The 27,039-nt window shown below is 49.9% G+C and overlaps 10 protein-coding genes across 10 annotated transcripts; 6 read left to right on the top strand and 4 right to left on the bottom strand.

Annotated features, from left to right (window-relative positions):
• Positions 1 to 800: 800 nt before the first annotated feature.
• NCS54_01331100 (Hypothetical protein) lies at positions 801 to 2,211 on the top strand (the record flags this gene model as incomplete). Its single annotated transcript, XM_053158512.1, has 4 exons — positions 801 to 1,057; positions 1,115 to 1,127; positions 1,184 to 1,512; positions 1,563 to 2,211. 4 exons carry the CDS (start codon positions 801 to 803, stop codon positions 2,209 to 2,211), a joined length of 1,248 nt encoding a protein of 415 aa, XP_053014487.1.
• Positions 2,212 to 2,866: 655 nt separating this feature from the next.
• Positions 2,867 to 3,352, top strand: NCS54_01331000 (CMD domain-containing protein; the record flags this gene model as incomplete). The annotated part of the gene is made up of 2 exons (XM_053158511.1): positions 2,867 to 3,071; positions 3,126 to 3,352. 2 exons carry the CDS (start codon positions 2,867 to 2,869, stop codon positions 3,350 to 3,352), a joined length of 432 nt encoding a protein of 143 aa, XP_053014486.1.
• Positions 3,353 to 4,077: 725 nt separating this feature from the next.
• NCS54_01330900 (Protein kinase domain-containing protein) lies at positions 4,078 to 6,767 on the bottom strand (the record flags this gene model as incomplete). Its single annotated transcript, XM_053158510.1, has 6 exons — positions 4,078 to 4,180; positions 4,253 to 4,743; positions 4,794 to 5,560; positions 5,622 to 5,806; positions 5,854 to 6,203; positions 6,249 to 6,767. The coding sequence occupies 6 exons, from the start codon at positions 6,765 to 6,767 to the stop codon at positions 4,078 to 4,080; spliced, it is 2,415 nt and encodes an 804-aa protein (XP_053014485.1).
• Positions 6,768 to 7,751: 984 nt separating this feature from the next.
• On the bottom strand, positions 7,752 to 9,761 carry NCS54_01330800 (Autophagy-related protein 1; the record flags this gene model as incomplete). Its single annotated transcript, XM_053158509.1, has 5 exons — positions 7,752 to 7,952; positions 8,014 to 8,187; positions 8,245 to 9,382; positions 9,432 to 9,516; positions 9,572 to 9,761. The coding sequence occupies 5 exons, from the start codon at positions 9,759 to 9,761 to the stop codon at positions 7,752 to 7,754; spliced, it is 1,788 nt and encodes a 595-aa protein (XP_053014484.1).
• A 2,987-nt stretch (positions 9,762 to 12,748) lies between these two features.
• On the top strand, positions 12,749 to 14,989 carry NCS54_01330700 (Hypothetical protein; the record flags this gene model as incomplete). The annotated part of the gene is made up of 5 exons (XM_053158508.1): positions 12,749 to 13,074; positions 13,126 to 13,326; positions 13,373 to 13,643; positions 13,693 to 14,684; positions 14,740 to 14,989. 5 exons carry the CDS (start codon positions 12,749 to 12,751, stop codon positions 14,987 to 14,989), a joined length of 2,040 nt encoding a protein of 679 aa, XP_053014483.1.
• A 1,869-nt stretch (positions 14,990 to 16,858) lies between these two features.
• On the top strand, positions 16,859 to 18,143 carry NCS54_01330600 (Polysaccharide lyase family 9; the record flags this gene model as incomplete). The annotated part of the gene is made up of 3 exons (XM_053158507.1): positions 16,859 to 17,160; positions 17,214 to 17,306; positions 17,357 to 18,143. The coding sequence occupies exons 1-3, from the start codon at positions 16,865 to 16,867 to the stop codon at positions 18,141 to 18,143; spliced, it is 1,176 nt and encodes a 391-aa protein (XP_053014482.1). The 5' UTR covers positions 16,859 to 16,864.
• A 171-nt stretch (positions 18,144 to 18,314) lies between these two features.
• On the bottom strand, positions 18,315 to 20,274 carry NCS54_01330500 (HET domain-containing protein; the record flags this gene model as incomplete). The annotated part of the gene is made up of 3 exons (XM_053158506.1): positions 18,315 to 19,645; positions 19,706 to 19,822; positions 19,872 to 20,274. The coding sequence occupies 3 exons, from the start codon at positions 20,272 to 20,274 to the stop codon at positions 18,315 to 18,317; spliced, it is 1,851 nt and encodes a 616-aa protein (XP_053014481.1).
• A 343-nt stretch (positions 20,275 to 20,617) lies between these two features.
• Positions 20,618 to 20,989, bottom strand: NCS54_01330400 (Hypothetical protein; the record flags this gene model as incomplete). Its single annotated transcript, XM_053158505.1, has 1 exon — positions 20,618 to 20,989. The coding sequence occupies one exon, from the start codon at positions 20,987 to 20,989 to the stop codon at positions 20,618 to 20,620; it is 372 nt and encodes a 123-aa protein (XP_053014480.1).
• Positions 20,990 to 22,968: 1,979 nt separating this feature from the next.
• Positions 22,969 to 24,842, top strand: NCS54_01330300 (Hypothetical protein; the record flags this gene model as incomplete). Its single annotated transcript, XM_053158504.1, has 3 exons — positions 22,969 to 23,784; positions 23,837 to 23,952; positions 24,002 to 24,842. The coding sequence occupies 3 exons, from the start codon at positions 22,969 to 22,971 to the stop codon at positions 24,840 to 24,842; spliced, it is 1,773 nt and encodes a 590-aa protein (XP_053014479.1).
• Positions 24,843 to 25,358: 516 nt separating this feature from the next.
• On the top strand, positions 25,359 to 26,552 carry NCS54_01330200 (Epimerase domain-containing protein; the record flags this gene model as incomplete). Its single annotated transcript, XM_053158503.1, has 4 exons — positions 25,359 to 25,611; positions 25,664 to 26,029; positions 26,082 to 26,207; positions 26,260 to 26,552. The coding sequence occupies 4 exons, from the start codon at positions 25,359 to 25,361 to the stop codon at positions 26,550 to 26,552; spliced, it is 1,038 nt and encodes a 345-aa protein (XP_053014478.1).
• Positions 26,553 to 27,039: the final 487 nt, after the last annotated feature.

The following is a 27,039-nucleotide window of genomic DNA, read 5'->3' as shown; positions in this document are numbered from 1 at the left end:
GTTACTAAATCTGTTGAGGACCATTGGCAGCGCCGTGAGCTGGTGAATTTATGGCACATAGGGCTGCATTTTCGTCGAGATGCAAGATTCCTGATACCAATGGGGCTCTTCGGGAGCACGTGTTCTTTTCATCAGGGGTAGAATAGGCCTTACGCTTTTCTCATCAGTTCTGGGCACGAGTTGATGTCTCAGACAGTCTCGTGTTTGTGGATGTGGCAAGGCACGTCTTTGCCACGGTAATGGATCAACTGGTTCTAGACCAAGGTAAAATCGCCATATGGGCTAGCCGAGTAGCCAAGCGTATGGAAGGGGTGCGCTTGGCAACGCTAGTTGGTGCATGGCTGTCAACTTCCTGCCTTATGCATGTCTTGTGCACCACTCGAGTACTCCTACCTGATCGATCGAAATCGATTGCGCAAACAAGATGCAAGGCGAGCGGAATCGAGGATGGCCCCGTTGCGTCCCACAAGATTATCACTGCTATGATGCAAATGCGACGGCAGGGTCTCGGTCCGCAAAAGATGTTTAGCGGTGAAGGGAAGTGTGAAGAGTTGCACTAGCTTTCGACAACCTGGAAGGAGAGGGCGATCGAAAGAGTGAATCCATTGGCTGACAAGACACGGGCATAACGCAGCAAGAAAGAGGGCAAAGGTCTCGCTGAACCTCGAGTATAAGACCTCACAACGATCCCACCTCTGCTTGATCTTTATCTTCACCAAACTACCACTTCCTTATCCCCCGCCCCCAGACAGCCACATTGTAAATTTCAACGCTACCGAGTTTTTTCGCCGTCTCCCGACATGTCCTCCGACAGGACTTCTGAGCTCTTTTGGCTCGAGTATGGCAAGCAAATCAAGAATAAGGTTCCTGGAGCAGGTCAAGACGGCAGGATTTTCTTCCTGGTAAATGAGGCTCAGAAGGGTCCCCCTGCTGGCACTTACATCCCCAATGAGTACACGGCCAAGGGTCTGTACGACCTCGGCAACAGCCTCTTGGCCACCGACAATATCTATTACAGCCCTTCCGCCCTTCATGGATTCGATCAAGCTGTTGGCAAGTACGTGCCCCCTTTCAACTTGATGGCTGTAGTATGGTTACTGACGCGTAACCCCAGTTACTTGAACTGGGTCGACTTGATATGTAGACTGTACGGTTTGTCGACCATGTCGCTGACTTAGTCTAGGGAGACAAAAACAACCCTGCTCTAGACGCTACTCTTCTCTCTGCGATCGACCAGCAGGAAGGCGCCCAAACAGCCTTGGAAAGAGAAAAGGGCAAGGCTCTATCCAGGTGGGAGAGGGATACGCAGATGGGCTTGGCCACCCATCCTTTCCCCATCTGGGTTGATACCGGCCGCGCCCCTGCTTTGAGTGCGGCGTGTCAGAGCGCCGACGCCATCGCCCAGACAATCATCCAGATCCAGCTTGAGCAGAACGGTCCCATGTCCCCTGCGGTTAAGCAGGACAAAGATGCGCTCGGCTTGGCTTTGAACGCAAGCATCGACTATGACGGGTACGTCTCTGACTAGACAAACAATGACGTCCCAAGCTAACACGCAGTAGCTACAACATGCACGTTGCAGCTGGAGATGTTCTCACCTCGGCAGAGCTGATCCTCAATCAGCAGAACGGCGAAAGGGTCCGGCCTCCATCCTACTATCGCGTCCCCTTGTACGATGCCCCGAACTACAAGACGTTCGTGCAGAGCGCCATGGAGAAGTCCTCCAGCTCCGACTACAATCCATCGCAGTCAATCCGAGTCACAATCGACGCGGGGAAAGACCCGTCCGACTACAACTTTGGACAGACCAGAAGTAGAGCTAGTATTGGAGCTAGCATCGGATGGTTCTCATTCAGTGCTAGCAGAAAACACTTTCAAGAATCCAGTACTCTGCAGACTGGCTCAGAAACTTCTCAGGTCTCTATCAAGGTCACCTACGAAAATCTCGAGGCCATCACCATCACCACTGTAAAATGGTGTATCACGGCTATTCTGGCAATTAATAGAACTTTGGTCGAGCTGTTTCTGACTTTTCAAAGGGTCGCCGATGTTTCCAAGTACAGGCTCCGCTCAGATGCACCTAAAAAGGTCCAGGCACACGGATTCACATGGGACAAGGTCAGCAGGATCTTCAAGGTCATTCCCAACTACGGCAGTAACTGTGTCACTGTCATCGGTGTTATTGGCGAGCCGTTTGGCAGACAGTTCTGAGGTCAAAGGCATCAATGTCGGCGTACCTCAACATTAACTTTCATTCACCAATAGTGCTGCGAATGACGTCAGTACCCTTCTCGCCCAAAGACTTTGACATAGTATCAACCTTTAGAAAGCCAAGATCTTTCCACGGGCGGGTGAGCCCTTGCAAGAATGTGTTCTTTAGTATAGTTGAAACCTGGCCCTTGATGCGATAACTGAGCCAGAAGACCGTATCTATAGGTACTGAAACGTTATGATTAATATCTATCAAGGCAGCTTAACAGTCTAAGCATGGAATTGACATTGGATATAGTTAGCAATCAAACCATTTCCGTGCCTCATCAACCAACTTCAGGGTCGACGATTCCCGGTTGTCGGACAAAAGGAGTTGAGATAATCGCCCAAGACATGACTATTCATACCCAGGTAGACGGATTAATTAAAAAACGTTAGCCAGCGCAATAAGGTTCAATACTGGCTCGGTGCGCTTATTTGCCCAGTGTTCCGTAACCGGACCCGGGACCTCGGCCGGCCGGACCGATCGCGGAGCATCCGGCACCCACATGCCCAAGGCCGAACCCAACTCAGCCATGGAAGCAGAAGCTTAACCAGCGAACCCCTCACTACAACCACTTCCTCCTCACAACAGCCACTTCTTCTCACAACAACCATGTCTCAAGATCAAGAGTTTAATGACACATTCAAGAAGGGCCTCGCTGTGCGCGGCGAGGTCCTGGGCGAGCAATATGTCACCAAGGCAGTCGAGTCGCTCCAAAACGAGTACTGGAAGCCAGCCCAGGAACTCATCACCGAATATGCTTGGGGCACAGTCTGGACACGACCCGGGCTAGACAGGAAGCAGAGAAGCTTGCTCAGTATGTGATCAAACTACCTTGATGATCCATCGCTCATCACTAACTACCTTACAGCTTTGGCCTTTCTAACCGCGCAAAAGGCTTACCCAGAGCTGGCACTCCACACCAAGGGAGCTCTACGAAATGGATTGACAGAGGTTGAGATCAGGGAGGCCATCTTACAGTCGATGATTTACCTCGGCGTCCCCGTCGGTATTGAAGCTATGAGGGTTACGGAAAAGGCAATCAAGGAGTTCCAGGCGGAGAACAGTACAGAAGCAAGCCAGGCACAGAGTTCTTAGACCAAATTCACAACATTACACAGCTTATGGAGTATGCAAGGAAGAAACACACCTTTTAAGTATCCATTCCACGATTTGCTCTCTTGGTGCTCTGAGAAGACGACCCATTGCGACGAGCGCAAGCCCGGCCAGCTAAAGGAAACCCAGAGAGCCCTGTAACATCCAAGCATTGTTCATTGAGCTGAGCCTTACATCATCCCAAGTCCACATTGTGACAATCTCCTAGAGCTGCCTTCCGGGTTGCCACTAGCGCTCACAAGCAAGTGCATGTTTATCCTCAACGTATATGCGGATTTGCAACGAGCAATAGGGTTGTCAAGATGCCTTCTGTGTCACCTTCCCCTGCAAAACCTTTGATGAATACCCCACAGATGTCCTGTCTTGGCTCTCCAACTTCGCAAGGGTCTGTTGCCTCATTACGTTTCAGACTTCTTTCCAAGCTCAATGCGTATCGATCTCTTGCAAGAGTCCGATCTTCGGCTCAGTTAAGCCATAAAAGGCCGGGCTTCAACTATAGTAAAGAAGATATTATCTAGTTACTAGTACAATGGTATCCGTCATCAAGTCCCTGGAGAAAGTCCCCAACCGAAAAATTAAAGAATACAATCATCAATCCATAACGTCATTAAATCCAAGACCGTAAACACCTGAAAACACCATAGAGCGCCGTAAAACATAGCAAAACACCGTAAACGCCACCATCAAGTTTCTCTGTCAGCCTGTGACTACCCAGAAGCCGTGGCTCTGTCCTCGTCATTGGCCTGGGAAATGCTGCCAATAACGATTCCGGCAACGTCACTATCCCAACGCTTCGTGTCCACGATATCGCTTATGGTCGTGTTAGCTCACCAATTGTTGATTGCCCTGCGCCAGTGACAGATCTGAGGAAGAAATACTCACTATTCCACGCCGTGGTGATGTTCTTTACACTTGTCGTCCAGTTCTCGCAGGCGCGCCGTGCCTTGGTCGTCGTTGCCGTACTGAATAAACTGGAACATGATTCGCGACGGGTCCTCTTTGTCCTCGACGAGGCGACCGATTGACTTCTGGATGACGCTCTTAACGTCGTTGACTCCCTCCCACACTCCATCGGTGTACACATAGATGCTGGTGGGTTTGATGCCATTCTTGCCGCTCTTGAGGACTTTCTCTATGATGTTGAGAAGACAGATCTTCATACTGCACCTTCCATCCACGGATTTCATTCTCTGGATTGCTGACTCAACTTGCGTGCTCGTTGAACACTTCCAGGATCTGGTCGGATCCGAAGCAAAGAATAGAGCCATGCGGTTCCTGTTCGCCACCTTTATATAATAGCTGACCACTCTGGCAGTCTTCGCAACTTGTCTCATGTGTGGTTTCATGGAAGTGAAGTTGTCAATGACGAGTATCTAGCAACTGTTGAGTTACTAGAAATTTCATTGACAGTCAACTCACGTACCTGAACACGGCCACGAGAATCCTTGATCTTGCTCCGAGCAGAGGCCAGTCCTGGGACTTCAATGACTCTCTCAGGGCGTCTGCTTAAAAATTTTAGTCGACAGCATAGCAATCTGCCTTCTTTCTTTTCCAGAATGTCGTAGATTCTCTCAACTGGAACACGGGCGCGAGTTCCAGACATGTGAGTGAGGCTCTGACCATTGGCTCTGTCGCTGGGGACAGTCGGTGATGTCTGAGGAGTCAATGCTCGAGGATGTGAAGACTGACGCTGTGGATTCACTGCTTGATCCTCGCTTGATGCTGGCACTTGGCCTGGATCGTGAGGCGGTGGGATTTGTGACAGTTGCGAAGGGTCGATGAGACCTTCGCGATCCATGACCTTGTCTGCGTGGCGAATGAGGATATTTGCACAAACCCGACCGCCTGCGTCTGTCAGCATGTCCGATAGAATGAACTTACTCATTCTCTCGGAAATGTTGTCGCTCCCTATGTCGTCGTGTAGAACCTTGGAGTGGAACTGCGGGACAACATCAAGAACGTGCTCGCCATCATGGAAACAGGCTTCGAACCCCCTGGCTTTAATGTGGCCCAACTTGGCGATGACATCGCTTCTGCATGTCCGGTATTCTTCGCGACCGGGCTCGCCAGATTTGGACCAGACAAGGGCATCGCTGAGGACGGCCCCGACAGACCATACATCAACCTTGGCTGTAACTGCGGGCCTGACCTCACGTTCAACTGCGCGATTGGAGTAGCATTCTGGGGCGCCTGCGTGATGATGCCTTTAGTGACCCCAGCGTCAAAACGGTTGCCAGTCATTAGTACTTACCATACATGCAATTGCCCTCGTTTTCAATGGTGAACTGTTCATTAGGTTTCGAAACTCTCCTGAGCTCGGCTAAACCAAAGTCGGCAAGCTTGAAACGAACATCGAACCTGGACTTGTCCCGTGGTGGCGACTTTGGTGGGTGAGGGAAGACCAGGATGTTGGCTGGCTGGATATCCTGATGAACTCTGCCTATGGTTAACATCATCCACTCAACATGTTGCCAAAAACTCACGCCATGGTGAAACCATTTCTAGAACTCCCCTCGAGCGGTGACCTGTTGAAGGTTTGAAACGCGTGCAAAGCCGGCACGAGCTTCAAGAGCTCGCGCCAGAACATCAAAAACTCCTCTGGAGTGTCGGGAGGCGAGGTTTCGCGGAAAAAGTCCAGGAGGGAACCTTGGGCGGCGTACTCAATGATGATGATTTGGGTGTCGGTCTGTTCAAAAGAAAAAGAGCCGTAGTGCTTGGTGATATTCTTTTGAGTCTTTGGCATGCCAGAAAGTTTTGAGTAGATCTCTGCTTCAGCCTTGTAGAGGCGTTTCATGCCAGGACCCTTGAAGGTCTTGAAGACCACGTGAGTGTCCTATACCAAGTTAGCGGTTATCCTCCAAGTAAGCTACATACGTACCTTGGCCGTCATTGCATTGCACTCGGGGTGAATTTCAACTTTTTGAATGGATGGTCCATCACCACACCATGACTTGTTTCTGAGCGATTCCAAGTATGTCACGGGTAGGATCTGACGGATAGGCAGCTCGCGCTTGAACATCAGATCATCGCTGAACTCGAGAGGGCAGAACATCCATTGGTCATGTAAGAATTTTCGAAGGACTGGAGGCCATTCGGGCGGAAGTCCAAACATGGGCAGATGGACGTCATCAGTGTTTCTTCGGATGAATAAGTTAATCTTCTCGGGCTGGCCGGCGTAAACCAATGTGGAGAAGACACGGGGGAAGCTTTTCATGATCTTGGCAACATTCTCCCGTAGGTGGCAAGCATCGAGAACCTCTTGGACGGTCTCTTCAGTCCAGTATTCCTTCAGACGGGAAGGGGGGACATATGGACAGTTTTTGTTGTCGCCATTGACGCCGGTTTTCTGGACGCTGTGAGCCCACCTCCGAAAATGAACGATGGGCTCGTTGTCCATGTCTACCTCCGAGTGTTAATGGCGGATGGATTGACATAGGAGGCAGTGTAAGAGTTGTAAGCCACTTGATTTATAGATGAAGGGGATCCTGAGTTGAAGCTGTGTTCCGTTTTGAGGAGAAATGGCAGGTTACTAATACTCAGGAGGTGGGTGGGGAAGGGGGCGCGGGTGACAACAGATGGGACACCGAGTTGACAAGCCAGTGTCTCAAGGCAGATAGGCAATGAGGTTAAATGCGTAGGCTCAGCATACAGCACCAGGGGCAGTACCTACAGTAAGCCTCGGCCGCCAATCCAATACTACACGAAGTCCCCTTACCGCGCTAGTACGGTACAGTATGGGTTATTTGCACTCCGCCCTGATGGCCGGTCTGCCTCTTCCAGATCTGCTCCACTTACATACAAGTGCGCGGCTGTGCTGATTGCTTTGCCACACTTTCTTCCGGCTGTAGCTGCTTCGCCACTATGATGTGCAGGGCTCTAAGTTTTTCGTTTCCCTTCGGCTTCATGACATCTCCCAACGTACCCATTGGTCACAACAACAAAGAACACAGCCAGAATTGCCATGCTGTAAAATGACAACCCAGACAGCCTTGTTGCGTCGGATACTTTTCCATTTGTAAGAGAGGGAAAGTTCCCGACTTTTTGCTTTTATACGAGGGTTTCTTGCGTTAAATTGCTGCTCAAATGGTATTACTTTCCTGAAAGAGCCAGCCACACACGGTTGGGCGGCGTAGTGTCAAATCATGGCTGCCTACAAGAAAATTAGACTATTGACAACGCATACATTCTATTATGATTTTCATTATCTCCAATGACAAGTCCATAAGAGACCGTCAGCCGCAACAGTAAAAAATACAGTTATTAATACGTAACGGCATCAAAACCCAGTACCGTAGAACGCCGTGGTTATTCATTCTATGTAAAGTCTATAAAGTAAACACAAGCACCGAAACCCGAAGAACATGACTCTGCCGTCGCTCACTCACACCTTGTCAAATCTACCCTGCCTGCGATCTCGCCTTGACAGACACCTGAAAAGAATGAACCATAGGATAAAGGTTAGGACCATCAAAGGGAGGCATATGGACATGAAGAGTCCAAAGGCGAACTTGTGAAAGTCTACCGCATCGCTAACATTTGTCGCCTTCTCGTTTATCTCGATCAACCCACTTTGGAAGAATGCCTAGATGAGCAGAATCAGCACATAACCACTGCATGATTAGAAGACTCGGCGTGATTCTTACAGCCACAAACATGGCGGGAAGGAACGCAAGTGTCACGCATGTAATGACGTGCATAGAGATGGTCTCCTTCTCAGTTTTGACGGCGATACCTTCCATCTTCTCGGATTGCACTTCAGAACTCTCGGTGAAGATACGGCCGATCTGGACATTTCTGTACTGCAGGATACCATCAAACTGTCGTAACAATATGTTAACGGCCGGGCCTATCAACAATAGAATAGAATACTTTACCAGCGCCTTGCCCTCGTGCAGCCACGCCATCAACGATTTTACCTGGGTGCTTCGAACTTGCAGATTCTTTCTGATGCGATGAATGCCTCGAATAAAAGAGGCAAGCTGTCTTTTGCAGTCATTACTCTGCTTTATTTCACTGGGAAACTCATCCCGATCCTGCAAACCTTGGTAGGTCTCTGCAATATCGCGTAACGTTTGGTCGTTGAGATCCAGAACCAAGCGAAAACGTTCCAATAGCTCACCAAAGTAGTGCAGCTGTTGCACCTCCTCAAAAGAGAAGGTGTCAAGAACCATGAGACGATCAACTTGATCCTTATCGTTTGTTTTGGTCTCCCTCAGCAGTTGAGACATTGACTGGGATGGAAGAGCACTTAGATTATCGGTTGCACCACCATACGATTTCGGTCGAACGATGGCGTCCCATATCCTCTTTTTTAGCCTTGAGGTTATCGGCAACATCTTCTCGGGGAAGTCGCCTGTTGAAGTCCTGGAAGCGCACAGTGTGGATGCTTGTGTGAAGGCTCGTCGCACACCTTTCGGACGACGATCAATTCGGGCAGTCTGAGCTTTCGTCAGGACACTGCGGATCTTAGCTTCGATATCATTGATACACTCTCGCCAGTCCTCGTCACACCATTCCAAGTGGATCATGTGGGCAGTCAGAGTTGCCATAAAACATCCTGTTAGATTACCCATAGCATCGGATCCCAGGGTCGGGAATTCAGTTGATGCTTGTTTGATTCTATCCTCCATTAGTCCGTTTGCTTTGATGTTGATCCAAAGCGCCTTGCCACTGCCAAGGTCGAATGCGTGGTAGACAGCCATCTGCCGAACATTGTATGTGGTTGTGGCGTCAAGGTTAATGTCCCGCTCCAGTGATCGCAGAAGATACTGCACACGAAGCTCTCGGCCTGAACGTCCAAGCTTCGGGATGTCTAGCAACCGTTCTCCCCCTGAAGCCATCGTAATGTGGCTGATGAATCCCGTCATGTGGTAGTCGAGCGGCTCATCTGTAGAACCGAATGAGGACACAAAGTCCAAGAATTTTGGGTCGACTTGGTGGAAACAACAGAGGTAAGAAAAGCTGTCGCGCGAGCAGCTTAGTTCGGCACGGGAGTGCGCCGCTTGGATGAAACTGAAACGCGTCAGGCGGGATCCAATCTTGATCAATGAAGGGGGCACACAAGAAGCGCGTTTTCGGGTCTTTTCGATTGACCCGTAAGTGTTTCCTCAGATCACTGTAGTGTCGAAAGTTCTCTTGCCGATAGACTAAAATAGAATCAACATTAAGCAAATGCTTCGGACCTTTAGTTTGAGGGCTGACCATCATCGCCATCCCTGAGCTCAAGGAGAGCTATGTCCTCGGCTGTGGGGTCAAAAAGCCGCTTCTCGTCATTTTTAAGCCACAGGCGGTAGCGCTCTAGGATGCTGCTTAGTTGCAAAGGTCTCAGGAGATTACACGGATACCACGTCCAGTTTTCACATAGATCAACGAGACGGTCGTGAGAATCCATGGTTGCAGTTGATGGTGGGGGAAGATGTCATGTCCACAATCATGCATGGGGGGGTTGGCTTTACGCAGGCGCTTAAATAGGTATATAAAAAAAATCCATAAGGTTCCTCCTATCGGATGGGGCTATAAAAACCCCGACGCAGCCTGGTTGCTGCGGTGGTGGCCAGTCAATCTCACCCTCCAAGGCCACCAGCGACGACCGGTACAACACAACGGCACAGTATACAATCTTCAACACACCAGTGAATCACTCCTAACTAGGGATCCTCCACTTCGTTAACCCTCTCAACTTCTTGATTTGATTCTGGTTGTCCTGTTTGAGGCGCTTAGTGGCACAGTTGTGGCGTACATTTGGGCCATTTACGTACCTCCGTCAATTCCGTGCCAACCGGGAGCTTGAACACGAAATTTCCATTTCGAGGCTACATTCCAATCTCCGATTAGCCCATCGACCCTTATAAGTATGGTGTCAATTGTGCCTCCATACCTCGACTCTGATGGTGTTGTCACGGAAGGTGTACTGGAGATAACCCTGAAGCACAGCCCCAGACAAGTTGTAGGTAGGATATTGCCACTCCATGGTAGTTGTCGAATTGGGTGTGGTTAGATCAAAGGCCGGGCGGAAGTCGCCTGACCACGGCAGAGCTTTTAAGCCGCAAGGCAGAATGATGTGGCCATGGTTGGTCTGGATGAGGCTCTGCTGCGATGAAGCGGGGAGATGGAATTTACAACACCTCCCTACCATGGCGGGGCAAGGTCTGCCTCATTACAAAACAATTTGTAATGGCAGAATCTTACATCTATCCAGTTGAATTGCTTCACAGTGCACCCAATTTCATGCTGTCTCGGTGAAAAGTGAGGCGCCTTTGAACAACTCATCCTCGATCAGTGGCCAACTGGCTCAGCCCACTGCGAGTCAGCCGTACTTTGCGCAGAGGCACAGCGAGAATCATAGTCTGATTTGTGGTGTGCTTGATGCCGGTGAGGCCACATGTATGCTGTGAAACACCAACAGCTCACCGCTCCGACGCCACAAATACAAAAATTACAAAACAACCATTTCCCGAGGGCCTCATTTTTACTAAAGTACGCCAATTCAACGTGCCTGTCTACGGGCGGGCAGGTTTATGACGAGCCAAGACGCTTGACATGGCCGAGCCTGATTTTGAACTCGCCTCAATATCGGGTAGGCCGAGCCCAGCGGGCTTGGTTATTCTGAGATGCTTGAAACCACCTGCACATTTAGCCACCCACTCCCAAGATGCGACCATAAACATGCTCGGATAACCGAAAGTCGTAAGAAGTGAATGGGAAATGAAGATTGGGAAGGTGACTAGCCCCTTCATGTCCGTGAATCTTGAACTTTGTTCTTCTGCAAGGTGTCTGATCGATTTTGAGGGCTGGGGGTACTGATAAATACGGCGGTTTCTTAAGGCAATATTGGTCTGTGGAATGAGCAGTAGAGATCCCCACGGAACGACGAAAGCTATCGGTGTTGAGTACATTACTGGTAGGCAATTGGGTTTGTAGCTGCTAAGGCCTACTGTCGCTCTCGCAGCCGTAGGGCAGTTGTGCGTAGTAGAAATACCAGTGTCCACCATCATTAGGCAAAGCTGCATCGAGAAGGCGACCACAACACCAAGCGGTTGGGCGCAGCTCCCAGCTTTGCATCTTTACAGCCAGGGCACCCCATGAATTCTATCCGGCCATTGGTGAGACGTCAAATACCCTTCAGCCATTGGCTGAGCTCTAATCGGTACCTATATATCACCAAACGCACCTGACGGCATCGTGAGCCTCGTGGGTTACCCGTAGAGACGAAAGAAGAAGCAGAGAAGAGGATAAAAAGTAGATTAAAGAGGAAGAGGTTAAGGGTTAAGAAAATGCCAAGCAAGAACAGGGAGAAAACGAGCTTTGCCTATGACATGGGGGCGAAGCAGTCATCAACATTACAGTCTTGTAATAGTAACCTTCATGCTGCACAGCATCGCAAATTGAAGTGCAGTTGAGTGCGATAAATCTATACAATCTTTAAATGATGCGTTTATGCCATCCGGGTCTGGTATCGGATACGAGACATAGGGCCAGGTTACCAAACAGTGGCCAGCACGAAGCACATCTCTACTCCGCCCATCGCCCATGACCCCTGCCAGGAGTTGTTAGACCTTGGCCATGCGGACGCAAGCTTTCTCATTCATACGTAGAGACCAAAGGTGAGGCGACTGTTGATTCCCTTGAGACATTCCAGCGGCTTCGCTCTAGTTACCGAGTGTATCTCCTAATCCCAACTACACGAAGTCCAAGCCATCATATTGATATGTTATGCTACTTGCAGGGTTTCGCATTGTAGTATGTAGCCTTCTATATATAACCGAAATATCTGATATTACTTTTACGATGTTTTGCAATAAGCTTTCTGTGCCGTGATGGGTTGAAAAAATCGGCGCCTAGTGAGCCTGGCGCTCTGATTCCATCAGAACAAAAGTGAAAGCAATCATAACCTTAATATGATCATGATTTTCACATAGCCCCTCCATCTCACGTGTTTTATGATGACTAAATATTCCCATTCACGATTCTGCTCGGGATACTTCCGTTCTTCCGATATCGCGAGCCAACATGACCATGCTTTAGAACCCTATTCCTAGCTCTTCTCAAGCCTGCAAATGGCTGATGACATTGGCGCGATGTAAGGATGCAATGTCTTATCTGCGAATCAAAACTGTCCGTCGATTGCGTGCTGGGCTCTAGTGGGAAACTTGAGCGAACCGAGATCTCGCGAGATCAAGTTTAGAATTGCGTGCTCTGGGAGCCCTGGCGATCTCATGTTAGCGACAAAGAGGTGCCGGCACATTTTCGAGAAAATAAATGAGGATGCCCTACCCCATCATCTTAAGGTGTCAGTCCTTGATCGTTTTCACGCAACCACTTGTCGTACAGCATCCCATCGACGATATCAGGTGGAGTGAGAACTGATTGCTTGCGACCATGGCACACTCAGGCGTTCCCGAGCTCGTTAAGCGAGCCTCGGACTCGATCGAACCCCCACTACCGCAGTCGGCCGGATATGTCGTCGTTATTGTCATTGGCTTCTTGATTGCCTTTTTCATGATGTTTGCCACTCACGTCTTAAAGAAGACGGTGGGAGAGGATAACAGAACGACCGAAATGTTTATGACGGCGAACCGACGGGTTGGAACCGGATTGACGGCTTCTGCTGTCATCTCTTCCTGGCTTTGGAGCACAGCTATGCTGGGAAGCTCTCTTGTCGGATACAACTTCGGTGTTGCTGGCCCGTTCTGGTTTGCAGCTGGGTAAGTGTCCAAGTCATCAAGTTAGTTAGTTCGAGCACTGAGAATTTCCAGGTGTTCACCTATGATCGTCTTCTTCTCACTACTTGGCATTGCCTGCAAGTTGAGGGTTCCAGAGGCTCACACTCTACTCGAGATTGTGAGAATTCGGTACGGGACAGCCGGACACCTTGTATGGATCGCACTCTGCCTCATCAATAACATCATCGCCATCGCAAACATGCTTCTTGGCGCCAGTGCTGCCATCACTGCGCTGTGAGTGTAATAATTCCGACGTCGGAATAGCACTAATCGTCCATAGAACTGGCATGCACATTATCGCAGCCACTTTCCTACTTCCTGTCGGCGTCGTCCTGTATACCTTTGTCGGTGGTATCAAGGCGACCTTCTTGACAGACTACTTTCACACCTTTGTCATTACCATCATCATCTGCTTCTTCACCATCAAGACATTCCTCACGCCCGAGATTGGGTCTCCCTCGAGCTTGTTTCAGCTTATCGTCGAGGCCGGCAAAGCGAACCCTGTTGCGGGTAATGAAGATGGCTCCTATCTAACAATGACGAGCAAGGGGGTGAGTGAGACCGATGAACTGGTAGACTGTACAGGTGCTAACTTGTTAGGCTATGTACTTTGGAATCATCCATGTCCTTGCCAACTTTGGCCTGGTCATTATGGACACAGGCTTCTTTGCAAAGGCCTTCAGCGCAGCCCCCCAAGCCGTGGTTCCAGGCTACATCGTCGGAGGCATTGCCTACTTTGGCATCCCCTGGTGCCTTGGAACTCTGATGAGTCTTTCAGCTATTGCACTCGAAGGCTCCGAGAGATTTCCCACGTACCCCCGTCGAATGTCCACAGTCGAGGTTTCGAACGGTCTGGTCATGCCGTATGCTGCCATTGCAATCGCCGGCAAGGGAGGCGCGGTCGCTGTCTTGCTCATCACATTCATGGCTGTGACTTCGACCATCTCGGCCCAGGTCATTTCAGTATCATCGATTATCAGCTTCGATATCTACCGCCGGTACTTCAACAGGGATGCCACTGACAGGGATGCTATTCGCTGGAGCCACATTGGTGTTGTCTTTTTCGGCCTTTTCTCGGCAGCCTTTTCCACGGCTCTCTACTATGGAAAGGTCGACTTGGGCTGGACCTTGTATATGCTGGGAGTCCTGACTTGTCCTGGCATCTTCCCCACAGTATTCACGATTCTCTGGAAGAAGCAGTCCAAAGCCGCCGCCATCATCTCACCTCTGCTGGGCCTGGCCACTGGCATTGCGGTTTGGCTGGGCAGCGCCTCTTCGTTGTATGGGGAAGTTACCGTGGCTTCCACCGGCCAGATTTTGCCATGTGTTTACGGAACAGTCGCCTCCGCTTTGAGTCCTGGCCTCTATTCCGTGGTCATTTCGCTCATCAAACCAGACAAGTACAACTGGGCCGATTTCCGGAATGAGCGCCTTGCTTTTGACCAGACAAAGACCGCTGGACAAAGCGACGAGCCAGTGTCGCATGAGGAAAGAGTTGCAAGCTACACAGCCGACAAGGCGAAACTTAAACGGTGGGGGACACTAGCGGCGGTTTGGTCGCTGGCCACATTTCTAGGACACTGGGTTCTCTGGTAAGTCCAGTCACATGCATCGCTTTAAGGTATGAGCACTGATCCGTTCATTTAGGCCACTGCCCATGTATGCATCCAAGTATGTGTTTGGAAAGGGATTCTTTGACGCTTGGATCATTGTCGCCATCATCTGGGTGTGGATCACCATGTTTATTGCGGGCTTCTACCCTATCATTGACGGTTGGGGTCAGCTGAAGTATGTCTATCAGCAGCTGACAGGGGGTACACCTGATGCAAAGGACCAGGGTAGCAGTTCTGAAGCACCGACGATCCGAGAAGAGATCACGAGTGACCCTGAGAAGTGATTCAGTTGATGGAGATGATGGATGATGTTGGGAAGAGCTTAGTAGCTAACACTCACGTAGTAAGACCTGAGCATGAAGACAGCAACAATTGACGTGACATCAATGCTTTAAGGATGTGATGAATGGAAGAGACTCACTGTTACTGCTAGCTAAGCCGTCGCCGGACGTTACAGTTCGTGGAAGCAACGCATAGGGAGGCACTGAAGGAGAATCGTCCCCAGTCAGCTGGTCCCCAGATCATGAATCAAGAAGCGAATAGCCCCTGTAAATCACTAGTATCACTTCCCTTTGAGGGATGTAATGAGCCGATACAAAACTGAATCATAAACTCTTTGTGCTGTTTGAAGTGATGCGGGGACCTTAGGGTGGCTATTGAGGGCATTGTAAAGCAGAACAATGTTCTGCTAGCGGGAAGACCTAACTCACTGGACATTCGAAGTCTCTGAATCGGGTTACACTCTTTGTCGGAATTGGACTTTGATGTCGTAATGCATTGATGATCATATCCATTGTTCCTGTGGCCGACGGCCCCTTTCAGATCCGTGATTGATATCAACAAAGAAGTCTCTGGGTATATAAGCCGTCAAATGACCCAACAGTAGCGTAACTAGTTGGTGATTCAGAATTGAGCTTCAAGTATATAAGGAAAGCCTAGCACCCAGAACCATCTACCAAATGCACTCCAAACATCAACAGAACCTGCACGCAAATTCTGCCATCTCGAGAACACACCAACTTCCCAACCTCGCACTACACTACCGCAAAGATGCCCGCCGAGCCTGAGGTCCACATCCACATCATCGAGAAGAAGGAGTTGACCGCGGTCGACAAGGTCAAGGGAGCCATCGATGAGATCTATGGTAAGGGCATGACCCACGTCCAGGAGGACACTTCCAAGTTCGTCGTCAAGACGATCAAGAAGAACCCCGAGAACCTCCTGAAGGAGCTCAAGGAGAAGGGATGCTAAGCTCACTGCATGAAACGGCGTTTGCGGCGAGCATATCCATAGCTCGATAATTTGATCGGAACGAAAGGGGCAAACATCTGTTAGCTAGTATTTTTACCAACTTGAAAGCTTACTAGAGCACAAATCAATGGTATTTTCATCTATCCTCTCCAGCTTCCACTCTGTGCCACGTGTTCCTACTAGTAAAGCTTATAGATATTTGAGTTGAAAGTCGGTATGACATGTTATATGGAGAATCTATGTCCGCTGCCTGGCGGTGTATAGCGTAAGGTCTGAGGACGACGTGTCCGAGCTTCGGTGAGGTTAGACCACCTATCGGGAGGCCCGGGTGACAAGCAGTAGCTAGCGAACAGGTTAGTGTCCACTCTCTGGTGGATTTACTCGCCATTTCCAGCCACGTCAATGAAGTGTATGCTAATGTGAATGTAGTCCGTGACGGCACTTTCGGCTGCGGGTGAGCTACTCTACTATAGCACCCGTATAAACCCACTTCGTGGACCACCTCTCCTACCCTTTTTGTCACCAACTGTCGATATATACTTCTTGACTAACTAAATAAGCATAATATGGCGGGAAAACATGTCATCCGCTAACCTTGTCGGGCGGGCCGAATGGGTTCGTCCCAATCCCATGGAATACGAAAAGCTTGAATCCCCTTTAATCCACCGGCTCATGGTTCACGGTGTTTGTAAGAATGAAACGTGCTCAAAATGCCACCACTGACGTTGAGACGTTTCTAGAACGACAGGGTTGTGTTATTGGTGGAATCATCATTATGCGGCACTTCGGAGTGGGTCGATCCGTCCGCCTCATTTGGGTAATTATGCTTATACAGACCTATATAAGAAGGGACTACATGTCTTTCTTAGTAGTTTGTTAGAGCAGCCAGTCTTGGAATATCGACAATCATGGCGTTTCTGAAGCTTACCCCGACTCTTCTCCTGGCTATCCTCAGTGGGGCCTCTGCCAAGGACATCTTTGTCTCCCCCACTGGATCTGGTTCCGGTACCCTCGATGCTCCCTATGGCTCTATCCAGTCTGCTGTGAACGCGGCCAAGGCTGGTGACACCATCTACCTGCGAAAGGGTACCTATGCTCCCACGACAAACATCCAGTTCAAGACGAGCGGAAGCAAGGGCTCCCCCATCACTGTTCGACCTTACCAGAACGAGAAGGTTGTCATTGACGGTGAGAACCTTCCTGGGTAAGTCTTCTCCGCAAATTAAGGATTATTCAGTCAACTAACGGCGAAAAAAGTACTCCCAAGAAGCTGGATGAGGCCCTGCCCAACGGTGAGCGCGGCATCTTCCACATCCAGAACGCCAACTACTGGTCCTTCTACAACCTGGAGTATGTATTCGTACCACAGCTTAAATGATCCCAGACTTACGCATATTCAGGCTGATCAACGGCCCCTATGGCATCTACGCTCGTGATGCCTCCAACAACTACTACGAGGGTCTCTCCACCCACGACAACTACGAGACTGGCTTCCAGCTCGAGGGTGCTTCCGCCAACAACGTTGTCGTGAACCTTGACTCTTACCGCAACCGCGACCCCCGCAAGAACGGTGAGAGCGCCGACGGCTTCGCCTGCAAGGACGGCCAGGGTGAGGGCAACGTCCTCCGCAACGCCCGTCTCTGGGACAACGTCGATGACGGTCTTGACCTGTTCATGTTCGGCTCCCCCGTCACTCTGGAGGAGGTCTACGCCTGGGGTAACGGTTACAACCGCTGGGGTTTCAGCCCCTTTGAGGGTGATGGCAACGGCTTCAAGCTGGGCATCAAGAACAACCCTCCCGCCAACCACATTGTCAAGAACTGCATTGCCTTTGACAACCTCAAGAAGGGCTTCATCGACAACGGCAACCCCGGCACCCTGACCTTCGAGCGCAACACTGCCTGGAACAACGGCGATGTTGGCTACAACATGAAGAGCTCCTCTTCCCAGATGAACAACAACATTGCTGCCTCCAACGCTGTCGCCCAGGTCAGCTTGATCAGCAGCGTCAAGCAGTCCGGTAACTCTTGGAACGACAAGACCACCTGGAACGACAAGTCCTTCAAGAGCACCGACTCTTCCACACTCAAGGGTGCTCGTGGCAGCGACGGTCGGGTCAAGGCTAGCGATTTCCTCATCCCCACCAGCGGCAAGGCCATTGGTGCTACCACTAAGGCCAAGGTTTAAAAGCTAGGGGGTTTGAGATGTTCACGATGTACATATTATTGTTCGGAAAATAATGGTTTAAGCCCTACGTTTGTCCGTTTTGACGGCTGTATATACAAACACTTATAGAGAACGCCAGCGATTTCGTTCCTGAGATATCTCCTCGCATTCGTAGAAGTCTATGGCCAATCCTTAAACAAGCTCAACTCTAGAAACCTTGGCGTGGAAAATCTCCTTGCAGCGTTCACACACGTCGTTGCGAAGTTTATGACTCGCAACCGGGATGTCCTGGGGAACCCACTCGCTATAAATCCCAATCCTCGTGAACTGTCCATGTTTGGTTGCTCTGAGTACCAGCCCAAATCGTGTATCGGGCCCAGGTCCCATGATAGTCTCCTGTCCTACCTTGAATAGCAATTCTAACAACCAGACCGACGATAATGATGCGTTTGTCTCATCCTCGTTGTCAAGGATAAGTCTTACTGAATGCTGGCCGCCATCGTCATGAAGAATTAGGGCAACTCCAGAGGGAAATGAGAGGGTGGTGTAGACTAGAGGACCGTTGATGGTGAGCCGGCTGCTAGCAACACTTCCCAAAGGCAGCAGGGAATTTGAGACTATAACTTCAGTCTCCAAGACGCACGCAGTTTCTCTCCGCGTGTCTCTCTCCCACATCTCGGGACGCCATTCTACTTCCATCAAGTGCGAAGCCCATGAGAATGATGGTACACCCATCGGCTTTGTTCGTCGCTGGCCAGCTTTGACGCTCCAGAGAAGTCCTCGAATAAGGGATGGCTTCCATAGCCCGGCCACGTATTCCGACGTGGATAGACCAGCTGCCTCAGAGAAGCGACTCGCCACAGCTGCAAGAGCATTCAGCCTATCATTGGCAAATGTTAACTGGCGCGCCGAGTACTTTTCCACAGTATGTGCCCACTCCTGCCGGAGGAGGTCATGTGTTGGGGGCGGGAGCATTCCAAAGCGCTGCTTCTTGCCAGAACTATTGCAGAAGTATGAAGCTCTTTGACTCCCATAGTCAATGATCCTCTCAGACAGAGCCTGTTCCTGAAAGGTCCATGCTCTCGTGTCAATGGGTTCGCCTACCGCAGGCCTCCACTTGACCGCCTGAATAATGTCATAAACACCCTCAGAACATCTCATGGGTAACGCTACTCCTGGGGCCGGATGAAGCCGATCGTGCAGAAACCCTCCGTGACAGGTAGTTGAACAAGATGCGGACAGAGTAACGAGGGCTCCTTGGTAGACCTCGGGCATCTTGTTGATCTCTCTGGCTTTGTCGTCCTCATCATCCTGGATGATACACATGGAATCTATCCAGAGATAAGGGAGATTCAGTTCACGGCATGTGCGGATGGCGTCGCGGAGCGTCAGGGGTATCTCTCCAAGATCAATGGCTTGGTAGCGGTCATTGACATTTTGGCTCGTTGTCTGGGCTTTCTGGGGACCACCCCAGCAGTAGGACAAGGCAGCCCAGATCGGGCTGTCTATGGAGGCTGAATCAACTAAGCGGAGAGTTTGAACGTTGATTAGTCGAGAGGGAGGCGGTAGGTGTGTCTGCGTACACTCGGCATGTGAGCTCAAGCACTCATTTAGCGACGTTTGCATTGTCGAGAATGACTTTGAGGAGCTGACAGCCGGCTGAACCACATGTGACGTAAATCTGTCCATTGTGGGAGCATCTGGCTGTACAATTAGGAACAATCAGACTACCAGGCCCGCTTAACTTACCCTTCCGAGGCCATAGATTAAATCTAGTGACGCCATCAGTAAGCCAGCCCCTCGGTTCATCTCGTCTCCAAGCTCCGTCCAAGGTCATCCCATGGCCACCATCTGCCCTGCGAATGTACCAGAGCGTCACCACGAGTGTGAATTGGCGGACGATTTCCTCAGTAACAGCGTCCACTAGGAGTCTTTGTTTGAGATCGTTCTTGAGAGTGACAATACATGCTTGGAAGAGCCCGCAGGTGTTTGTTGCTGCTGTAAAAACCTGCGCTCCGGGAATGTGAAACGAACCAAGGCTGGTCTCGCGATTCGTCGAGTTCGCGGCCTTGGCCGTGTCTACAATGAATTTCTCGCAGTGTTGGCACGTATGAAGCTGATATTCTTGAGCATGCTGACGGAATGTTTCCATTTTTACGGTATCTTGGCTAGGTACCGTAAGAACTCGTTAAATTCGCGCTTTTTTGAGTTCAACTGGCGTCTCTTGGCAAGCCACACTGAGGGCGGGGATGGGCGGCAGAACGGATCCCCTACCAAAAATAGGTAGGCGGCTTGTTCCTACTTCCAACCTCCACCTTCTATTGAAGCTGCCCTCCGACATCGTGATAACGAAGATGGCCACCGCAAAGGAAAGAGGTGGGGGAAGATGGACTGGAGGTTAAGAAAGGAACGTGAATAGCAAGAGGGAATAACCTTCTTTTGGCAAGATAACAAGGTCAATAAGACTTCTGAAGGCGCTGATTCTAATGGTCTAGTCAGCTAATGTATATCGTATCTCCTTCTCGAGGTTTCTGCGAGTCATCATCATCTCGCAGTCGTTGGATCAGATCCGCCTTCTTCCCTGATACCCTGAGGCCCCTCTTCCGTAGCCGCTCTTGCAGCTGCTTGACGACTTCTTCGTGATATCGTGTACGCAGAAGAAGCTCGTCATCGTCGGCAATAAGGAATTCCTCGTCGTCGCATAGGGGATCCACGGGGTCCTCGTCTTTAACGATGACTTCCTCGGCTTCTTCCCACCCAGTGAAGTCAATCTGATCAGAAGGTATATCCTTGATCCGGATCAGCCAGTCCTCAGTCCCGTCAGGGCGTACGCTTATTCCGCAGTTCAAGAATGCTTTTTTGACCATCTCTGACTATGCATTAAGACGCTTTAAAGCAGAAGCAACTACGTAAGTAACCATAACTCTCTTATCACTAACTAACCACTTAAAATCCTCCCCTTTCTCTCTTTCCATCTGCTCAACATACTCGTTAGTTGCCTCCTATAACCACCGCTTAAAAGGAGCGTTGATAGCGGTGTCAAGGGGTTGCAAAAGACTCATACAGCCGGGAGGGATAAGTGCAAGGGAGATACCATTATCCCTTAGTTTCTTCTTAATCCCCTCAGTCTTATGGAATATGGCTGCATCCATCACGAGCAATAGATCCTCTTCTTCATCCTTAATAAGGGGAAGAAGCTTATTATTAATCCAGGAAGAAAAAAGCTCCTCGTTATTGTATGCTATCTTATTGAACTCTATGTCGACGTCAGGGGAGTAAAGATGCTGCTCCTTCTCGTAATTCTGGCCGCCTTCCTCGGTAGGGGTACCATAAAATATAATAGTCAGTCAAAGCCTAAATTCGCCATCTACGAATATATAAAGAATCAAGGTGGCCTGCCGTTTATTCCACCTGCTGCGGTCGCTTTTCCCGGAGACTGATTTTGCGCCGCGTATTTCCCAAGTGAAGCCATCGAGATACTCAAATGGTATTAGGGTCTCGTCCAGGTTGAGTATTAGGCGCCGATAAAACCGGCGTTTTAGCGAGTTCAAGATCATTGTGATGGACCGAGATTGGAATCGTAATGTAGAGATGCGCCTAATGAATCATAAGAACCTATTCACGACGTCGATATAATCCTCTGGCCTCTTAGTTGACTGCTTTATCACTCGTCGCTTTACGATATTGTGACGCCAAAGGAAGCCCCGCCACCAACCAGTGGAGAAAGGGAACCGAGAGCTTTGGTCCAGGTATAACTCCTTATAAATAGCCTGTGCCTTCCGGCGGAACCAAGAGGTCGTAGCTACTTTCCCTTGGGCGCGGCGCTCTAAGAAAGAGAGGTATACTTGATCTTCGAGGCCTGGCCACTTGGGGCAGAGTTTCCGATGATATTCTTCGAGGAAAAACTCACGCTTTTGTCGCCATCCACGGATCGTTCCTTCCGGTATTTTGAAGTGCCTCGAGGCATCATAAACCGTAGGCTTCCTTTTCCAACCCTTCTTTATAACATGGCCGTGGATCAACCACACGAGGACTTCCGCCTTCTGCTCCGGTGAATAGCTTCTTTCCGGGCGTTGGATTGGCAAGATCCTCTTTGGTTTCCGCTCTGCAAGAGGCTTGGGCTTTGGGCCGGGCTTTTTCCTTGGTGTTGAGGCCATAGTCCAGCCGGCATTGGGATCAACCTCATCAAGCGGCGGCATCGTGTGAAAAACGCGGTGGTGATAGCTTCAGATTGGATGAAAGAGAAACTGCAAAAATCCTGGCCGGGGGGGAACATCTGATCTTCTGATATTACCCCTCGAATGATCACTTCCACATACTAACTGTATGAGGAAGTGATCATCCGGGAAGTAATGCGCCAAGACCGACGGTTGAACTCAAAAAAGCGCGAATTTAACGAGTTCTTACGGTAAGTTAAAGAAGAGGAGTTCTAGGAGCTGGTACGTTAGCGGGTACAGGGTGAGACAATAAAGCCAGTGGGATAAATGACGGGCCGACTGTCTAATGAGAGACCTATGGTTCACGGAGGAACGCCACAAGGCTTTATTAACCACCTTGACCCAAGATACACATCATCTATCATGCTCTGGAGTCTGCCTTGGTTGATCAGGCAAGGATTGTAGTCCAGTCCGAACCTTATCTGTTTCTGGGACATTGACCAATAGGATGCGAATTACCGAATACGGTAATTTTGCCTAGCGCTGACGCGTGAGCAACATGGGGGATTCTGACGTGACGTAAACTCATCCCGTGCATAATCACCGCCGTTCTCTGATCATTCTATTCAAGCTCGGCAAAGATCACATAACAGCCACTTCGATTTCCTGAGAGCTGGGTCCTTGCAGCCATGGAGCCGCCGCAAGTCGCTATGCACTGCGATGGCCCCGTTACCAAGACCCGACGCGGTCTACGAGTCACCAGGGAAAAGCATCAAGGGATATCGTTTGTCAACGCAACCTCGGTCGCAAAAATTCCAGGAAATTCATATCTGCCTGCTACAAAGCTCAAGTTTGTTCTGGAGAAGCGGCAGAAACCCCGACAGGCGCCAAGACCGGTGACTGAGGCTGACCTGAGCCGTGTGCAAGGGGGTGAGAACCGAAGAATTGCGCCCAGAACGAGTTCAAGGGACCAAGACAAGGACATATCGGAAAAGCCTTATTCGACGATTCCATATCAGTCTGTCGCTAGCAGAGTTCCCAAGGAATCGCTCTCTTTCCCATTGATCAAAGCATGGCGTCAACTGAACGAGGCGGGCGCTTGTTACATCCCATCACCTTCTGGCATTCCCCTACCAGACTGGGTCTTACATGGGCTTCCTGCAGAAATCCCCGACGAAGGACGGAAATGCTTCCACGCATATCTCTTCTCATGTCCCATAAGGCATTACCCATTTGAACAGCTGCAAGTCGTTTCGTGGCAACCGCTGTCCATGGATCAGAGTCGCTTTGAGCGACTGATGTTAGAGCCATTGATGCTCAACTGTACTTTGACAATGGGGGCCCTGTTCCTCCTGCTCAAATCTGGGACAAGGGAGTCAGCAGGTTTTTCGATGCATTCGGCAAAACTGTGCGCCTTGGTCAACAAACTGTTGGGAGACGAGAAACAGACCATCAGCAAAACGGTGGTTATAATCCAGTCTATTGCGAGCTTGGCTATTTTGGCAGTATGTTCTTTGCCAAAACCTGTCATTTGTACTTACTGACGCGGCGTGCCAGACATTTCTTGGATTGTATGACCATTGGTTGGCCCATCTGAATGGCCTCAAGCTGTTGGTCCAGGCGGCGGGTGGCTTACAGGTCCTCCCATTACCAGTGCAAATACTGGTAAAAAAGTGAGTTTTCGAACACGACTTTTCACTTACTGGCACTAACCTACTCCAGAGCGGACTTAAAAGGGGCCTCCGAGATAGTAACGACACCCTTTTTTGCCCAAGTACAATTACAGACGCCGATCTCAGCGAGTCTCCCTCGCGACCGGCGGATGGCCATAGAAGCCGACGTCCAACTAGCAGTTCGCCAATACGATGGTGTATGCGATGATTTGTGCGATACCATCGCCTCTTTGGCTCTTCTTGTCGCCACAATCGACTTTGCAGCATCGCAGCGAGGGTCGCTGATATTTGATCCGCTTGCGCTGATGGAAGAATATCATGGCATTGAGTATCGCTTACTGATGGCCTCAGTCCCAATACAGACACGCTTGGAGGCCCTAGATAGGTGTTTGGACGGGGCTAATGCGTTCCAACACCACAACAACCTCTCGTTCGGGTCACCTAGCGATATGCAACAGGAAGCCGAAAGGCCTCTTGACATAATTCTTCGTCTCGCGGCTCTCTTCTTCCTCAAGATGGTCAAAGGCGGTCCAGCTGATACTTTAGACGGACTGGTGCACATGATGCAGATCTTGAATGAGCATATGCGTCGCATCACATATCTACCTTTATCTATGGCAATTGATCCCCCACACGGACTTTCGAGGAGCGCTCTCATATGGATTGCTCTTATGGCAGATCAGATGTTGAGGAGGAGCGATTCCGAGGGATGGAACTGGGGCTCAAGGAAAGTCGATCGGTATATCTCTCGAGACTTTTTGGTATGGGCCTTGGGCGGAGGAGGCGTTCACCATGATGATTTCCGGCTGTGCCGCATTTTGGACTTGGGAAGATTCGAGGTTGGCGCATGGGACCCTCGGGTACAGGTTGAGCAAATCCTGGCATCATAACAGCCATTTTGAGATAGTTCCGGGACTGCAAGTAAGAAAACAAGCTCTGACTTCCAATAGACTCCATTTGAAGAGCATGGCGAGGTCTTATCTCATCCTGAAGGCTGGGAAATGTGGAGTTGGCGACACATTACTGCATCTGGCAACTTTAATGCGATTGGCCAGCTTCAAAAGTCCGAGTTGACGACTTAACACGCGCTTGTAACTCGCTTCTTTGCCCATGAGAGATTTTTCAGGCGCCATGATGACATGAGTGTTTCCGGAGAGGCTGGCTTACGAGCTGGCCGGTCCTCCTGTTTATAAATAACAGCCCAAGCCCTCTACTAAACTGACACTCTCACAATCCCAATTCATCGTTCTGCTAGGGTGTCTGTGGTCGACATTTCTTAATACACTTGGTTTTGGCATAGGTCCTTCCGGAAATATTGTTCACACAGAAAGGCAGATCAAGCTTGAATTCTCACCAAAGTCCCAAGACTCTCAGACGCACTCGCAATACAAATCTCTCCCAGCAACATGTCAGAACTCATCGATCGAGCAGTCCCTAGAGACTCTATAGTTCTCGTGACTGGCGCGAATGGGTTCTTGGGCTCACATATTTCTGACCAATTCCTTCATCATGGCTATCGAGTCCGGGGTACCGTTCGCAACCTTGAGAAGAACGCCTGGCTCGAGAAACACTTTGAAGGAAAGTACGGAGCTGGGCGATTTGACCTCGTCCAGGTCGCTGATATGGCCGCCGAAAGGGCCTTTCATGCAGTGATCAAAGGCAAGACAGCACTCCTACTGACATTGATGAACCTCGTTACTAAAGCCAACAGGTGTCTCCATCGTCGCCCACACAGCTTCCGTCGTGTCCCTTGATCCAGATCCGAACAATACGATCCCTCTGGTTATCTCTGGTTCACTCAACGCTTTAAAGGCAGCGTATGATGAACCGAGTGTAAAACGGTTTATATGCACCTCGTCCTCTGCCTCCGTATATAATCCACTGGATGAACCTGGAAACATTGTGACCCAAGATACCTGGAACGAAGAAGCCATCCGAGAAGCCTGGAAGGAGCCGCCATACCAACCTGAGAGAGGAATGATGGTATACGCCGCTGGTAAAACGCAGGCAGAAAAGGAGATTTGGCGATTTCACAAGGAGCACCGTCACGAGCGGGCGGATTTGGTAGTGAACACAAGTGAGCAACCCCCTCGAGTACCGTCAACTGTCTAGGTACTAACTCACATGAGTTCTTCCTTCCACCAATCTGGGCAGACCACTTGACCCAGTCAATCAAGGCTATCTAAGCACGTCTGGCTTCATCCCGCTACTCTGCAAGGGCGAAACATCGCCTATGCACCCTTTCTTTCCACGCCGTATGTATCTGACACTAAACAACTACGATGACCTTAACTAACGTGCCTATAGAATACTACGTTCACGTTCAAGATACTGCTAGACTTCATGTTGCTGCAGCTATTCTTTCAACTGTGAAGGACGAAAGAATTTTCGCATTTGCTGGAAGGTTTAGCTGGGATAGAGTTTTGTCCCTCTTGCGAGAGGCTCAGCCCACCAAAACCTTTCCAGATGATTTTTCAGGTGGGGATGACCCCCATGAGGTCCAAGACCGGGACAAGGCGGAGGATCTACTTCGTGTGCTGGGTCGCCCAGGGTGGACGAGTTTGGAGGAATCAGTCACGGACAACATTCGGCACCTGTAACTTGCTTGGGATGGGCCTGACTTTGGATGTTAGGTGCATTTAGTTCTGCGATGACCATCGAGGACCTGGTATGATTGCGTCCCAAAGATGATTTAGTCGGTCACCATGATAAGAAAAGATACCGGTTGCCGCAAATTCTGACTGGGGGGTATTGATCCTATTGCGGTACAGCAATTACTTGTATTGCAGCCAACAAAGGATCGAAAATGTTGATAGAGGTTGTCTACATTCAATTATGCTAGATCTGTCTTTGCTACCTCATCAATCCTGTCTTGCCAAGGCATGAAGCGTGATATTAACTGCTCTTAACTGTTGGCCGCCTCCATAGCTGAGCAGCAAATCCTACACTTTAACTGAACAAGCCTGACCATGTCAGAGAAACGTATCTGAAACCGTATTCACTCGGCTATGGCCGGGAATATCGAGGCTTTTTAAGTTTCTTTCAGCCTGGTCCCTACCGCAGATCAGCAGGCTGTCACCTGTGTGC

This window comes from Fusarium falciforme, chromosome 11 (genome assembly GCF_026873545.1).
Source record: "Fusarium falciforme chromosome 11, complete sequence".
In the NCBI taxonomy this organism is placed as follows: domain Eukaryota; kingdom Fungi; phylum Ascomycota; class Sordariomycetes; order Hypocreales; family Nectriaceae; genus Fusarium; species Fusarium falciforme.
This window is presented reverse-complemented; position numbering and strand designations above follow the sequence as displayed.